Source organism: Buceros rhinoceros, unplaced genomic scaffold (genome assembly GCF_000710305.1).
Source record: "Buceros rhinoceros silvestris isolate BGI_N320 unplaced genomic scaffold, ASM71030v1 scaffold48038, whole genome shotgun sequence".
Lineage (NCBI taxonomy): Eukaryota > Metazoa > Chordata > Aves > Bucerotiformes > Bucerotidae > Buceros > Buceros rhinoceros.
In genome coordinates this window covers 1-4,765 of record NW_010427180.1, presented here as the reverse complement: position 1 = coordinate 4,765, position 4,765 = coordinate 1, and the positions used below count along the sequence as shown (strand labels likewise).

The window sequence follows — 4,765 nt, the reverse complement described above, 5'->3', positions numbered from 1 at the left end:
GTCTGTGAGTACTGTGTAAATGGCAAGTGTAAGAAATTGCTGGGAGTGTGGATTTAAACCATTTCCATTCTCTAAAAACCCACCTCTAGAATTTCTTGAGACTTATACTATCAGCTAATCAAATAAAACCAAACAAACAAACAAACAGAAACAACAAAAAAAAAAGGGGGAAGGATGTAACAAATGTTATTCAAGAGGAGGGAAAACAAAAACAACAAAAGAAGACCGAAAGCTTCAGTGTCCAAAGAAGAGCCCATCTGAGCTGGGTTTAATCCATGGCTGGAGGGAAGAAGCTGCTGTCCTCCAAGAGCTTCACCACGGCGGATCGCTTGTAGAGCTTGGCCAGGTCGTAGGCGGTGTCCCCCCGCTTGTTCTGGTGGCCCACCTTGCACTCGGCGTGCTCCAGCAGGACCTCCACCACCCGCACGTGCCCCTCCCGGGCCGCCAAGTGCAAGGGCAGGTTGCCCTCGTTATCCTCAATGTTAACATCAGCCTTAAACTCCAGCAGAGTCTGCAAAGTGTCCAGAAAACCCTCTCTGGCTACATCATGAATTACAGCGAAGCCAGTACTGTCTTTCAGATTGGGGTTCGCACCGTTAATTAACAACCTCCTGGCAATTTTGGGGTTCCCGAGTTTCATGACCTATGAAAGAAAGAGAAGAGTTCAATGCCGCGGGGGGTGTTTGCTGCAGCACTGGGTTTACATCCTCAATTCTTCTCTCTGGGCTTTGTCACGGCTTAATCCTCATTTAAAACAGGCAGAAGAGCCCCACTGTAAAACCAAAGATACACCAGAACATCTAAAAAAAAATTTAAATGTGTTTTTTACTAAACTCGGTGAAATTGTGCAAGATGTTATCACTTCGGTGGTAATAGCTTTCTGTCTCAGAGAGATTAATGTCTGAAATAGGCGGTGTAGAATGGGGATATAATAACTTTGTTTTTATCGTGGGTTATCTCTGTTTCTTAACACACAAAAATTAAGTCTGGTTCGGTTTTATTTGCCTAAGTATTGAGACACCTTTGCATGACTGTTTAATCTCGTTAAACATCAAATATAGGGTCTCTGAGAAACAGATATTTTACCTCAGCAACAGCAAATGTAGAATGTGTTTTTATAAGCTTCCAGGTATTTACATTGTCTTTGCATTATCATAAAACAAATATTTGGACTGTACCATAGCTCTGTCTGCAAAGAAAAATAAATGCTAGAAGAAAAATTTCTCCCCAATATTTGCATTTCATTATGTCACCCAAAAAGAACAAGTTAAAAGGAATGTTTCAAAGTTCCATAAGTTTTCTTCTGAAACCAGTTTATCATAATTTCATAATTTCACTATAAATAAACTGTGGCTGTAGTCTGTTGTTAAAAAACTCCCTTAAAAAAAAAAAAAGAAGAAAACCCAACAACAATAATTAGATTTTCTGACTGTTTCTCTCGGGGAAAAAAAAAAAAACACAACACCCTTCTTTGAATGTTCTCAGTTGTGTCATAAAACGATCATAATTAGAACTCAAATGTCCCTTAACAGCCCGCACCGATTTCCACTAAATTCCTCATTTTTTGTTTGCTCACAGGCTTTCAAAAAATTAACACTGCAATGTATAATCTCCAGCCTATAGGCAATGTTTTCCTGTCCTTGTAATTAGTCTCATTGTAAGGGTCAAATTCGAAAAAAAAAAACCCCAACCAAATCCTTTTTTATTTCCTTAGAAATGTTCACACATTGATTTGAAAATCTGGGTTAGAAGAATTTATCTGCATAAACGAGCATTTCAGTGCATTACATTTATCATAATGTACGATTTCTGCAAGGGTGTTGCTGAAAAACTCTCCTGGTTAAAAATGTACATTAGGCTTTTTAAGATGAGCAAGCTGTAATAAATATAATTAGTGCAGAGTTTGGACTGTAAAGCAGCCCAGAATATTATATCTACAGACAAAAGCAAAAGTGCAGATAAGAGAGGCTGGGGTTAGGGAAAGGGATTTCTCTGTGCCCCAAGGCTTCTGCATGTGCACTTCTTTCACTTCTGAGCAGAGATGGAAGCGATGTAAAAGAAAACAAGAGCAGTGCGATCTCTCCCTCTCTTTAGCAAAATCTGGACATTTTGGTCTCTTTTTGAGAGCCCAGGCTGAATAATTTGTGAATTGAAAACAGGTATTTGGTTTAATCTGCGTTTAGCCTGGGGGACTGCAGGATTCAGTTAAAGATGCGAGGGGGAGAAAATCATATAAAAAGTGATGCTATTGGGACATGGGTACAACTGTACAGCAAAAGCCTTTTATTTTGCAAAGTTTCACTTGAGGGGAGGGAGGCAAAGCAGGAGAAAGCATTAATTGAGTAAGTCTGACAAAGATCATGAGGGCAGGACATATATCTGAGGCCTGCATAGGTACACTTCATCCGAAATAAAAAGTACAGAGCAAGACGAGCTGAGCAGTTGTTTAATTAAACATAATCGCAGAAGAAAAATATAAATTAATTGTTATTTACATAGGAGCATTCTCTCCGTTTTTATTGAGGGAGAGATTATGGAGAGATTATCTCGGCTGTGGAGAGAGCACTGACAGAGAGCTCTTTCGAGGGTGGTTATGCACCCACAGCACATTTCGGGATGATACATATTGAAAATAAGTCAACAGATTCTCCTGTTTTGATTTTTTGTTGTGGTTCATTAACTCAGTTATGATTAGGCAGTGATAAGAAGTATTGTTAGTACACAGATGCGTGTTTAATTGAGCTGGATGCTATGTCATTGTGTAAAATATGCCTTAATTCAGGATACGGACAGTGAGCAGCTTTTAGGAAACAAACCCGAACACATTGCTGGAGGACAAATCTGTTTTCAGCCCTCGACCCGAGGATAAAGCAGCTAGTTAAAGGTTTCCTGATTTCTTAAAGAAGTTACTTTGTGTAAGTTTTCAGTTTAAACCCTTTTGCTCTCTTAAAAGTTGCTGCAAGTGTCTGCCCTGCCCTGCGATGCCCTATTTAGGTACTAACAGGACAGAGAGGAGCTCACAGACCTCCAGCCCTAGCAAAATTGTCAAAAATTGCTTTTTTTAGCAAGGGGTGCTTATTTTCCAGCTCTAACATTTTGATGTTAAGCCAAAAAAGCTGTAAATATCCCGAGGACATTCGCAAGATCTATGTTGTTTAAAAACGCAATTTCAGAAATTATTATTACGGTCTGAGGGGAGAGGGGGAGAGGAGTTAACAAACGATTTTTCTAACGTATTAAATTCAAAAGACCTATAGCTCCACTTCCACATTTCATTATTTATACCTTAAGTACAAATAACCACACTTTTTTTTTCTCCCTCCGGATTTATAAATCACTTCTTTCACTATTTGGTAGGTATTCTAGCCTTTTCGTCATCATTATCTGATACTATTAAAAGTAAAATCTTTAATCAACTCCAATAGTTCGCAGTTGGACCAGTTCCAACTGCTGCCTGCACAGCCACAGACTTAAAAAATTAGGGCATAGCACCCTATACGATCCGAAAGGAAATAGCTGGGACCAGTGCCCTGCCAGCCGATCTAAAAAAGCAAAATTTTAAGCCTTAATTATGAATGAAAAAGCAAGTGCTTCAGCTGGCACCCTAAGTCGCAGGGCTAACTCTTAATGTACATCGAAGGTCCTCGGTTCTGAGCAGCATTGCTTCCCACTGAGAAAGGTCATTCCTCGCAGAGTATAAAGGAAAAGTACCACCTACGGCAGAGCCCAGCACCGAGACAAGTCACGCTCTAAAAGCACATTGCAGGGAAAAAAAAAAGGGGGAGAAAAAAAGACAAATCCTAAGCTTCAGAGAACAGCACATTTGTGTTTACAGACCTGCTCTGAAATCCTGCTCACCTAAGCTGATTTCTTTTCATCTCAGCTCTTTCATTCCTCGCCTCCTCCCCACGAAGTTACAAAATATTAGCAAACTCGCAGCCCGTTTGACATTGAGGGTGATCCCCGACTGAAATAATGGTTTTGACCAGTTTTATTTCAAGTACGTCATTTTAGGGAGTTGGAGCCACTAAAGTTATAAAATATGGCATCCAACGAGTTTGAAAAACCACTCGAATTTCATCCACCAGCCTGTTTAGAACGTTGTCTTTTTTGGAAACCCGGGTCACGTAGGTACCAGTGATGAAATATTTTCTCCCTCTCTGGATACCAACCTGCAGCGCAGTCCTCCCAAATCCATTTTGTGCATTGACGTTTACATTCTTTTGCAACAAATTAGTAAGTTGCTCTAGGTCCCCCTTGGCAGCCGCGGACGCCAGCTCGTTCCCAGAAGGCTCGGCCATTCTTTAGGGTGACTGACGATCGGAAAAAAGATGAGATTTTTTTTTTTTTTTTAACCAGGCATGGCATCGGAGACTGACAGAAGGATTGGGATGGTTAATCTTCTGGAGTAGACCTTGTAGTAAATACTCGTAAAAAACCTCCTTGCCAAGAGCCCGCCCCTAACTCACACGTGATTATTCAGCAAAACTGCAGCTCCACTTGAAAGAAGATTTCTTTGCTTCCACATATATAGAGTAACTCCTATCAAAGGCTTTGGCCACTTTCGGGGGGGAACAGGTTAATAGCTATGCAATATATTATATATGTTGTAGGTAACATATATACACGTACACCGGAGACTCACTCAGACCTGAGATCCTGGAAGAAGAAGACAACCCACCCTGTTCACAGTCGGGATCTGAGACTTTAGCAGCAACAGCTCCGAGGAAAAGTCTTCTGTAGCAGTGTCCATCCAAGTCCCGCT

The 4,765-nt window shown here is 40.6% G+C and overlaps 1 protein-coding gene across 1 annotated transcript; it reads right to left on the bottom strand.

Moving 5' to 3' along the window:
* Positions 1-268: 268 nt before the first annotated feature.
* On the bottom strand, positions 269-4,738 carry CDKN2C (cyclin-dependent kinase inhibitor 2C (p18, inhibits CDK4)). Its single transcript, XM_010141761.1, has 2 exons — positions 4,173-4,738; positions 269-643 (listed from the first exon to the last, which is right to left on the bottom strand). The coding sequence occupies exons 1-2, from the start codon at positions 4,299-4,301 to the stop codon at positions 269-271; spliced, it is 504 nt and encodes a 167-aa protein (XP_010140063.1). The 5' UTR covers positions 4,302-4,738.
* Between the last annotated feature and the right edge of the window lie 27 nt (positions 4,739-4,765).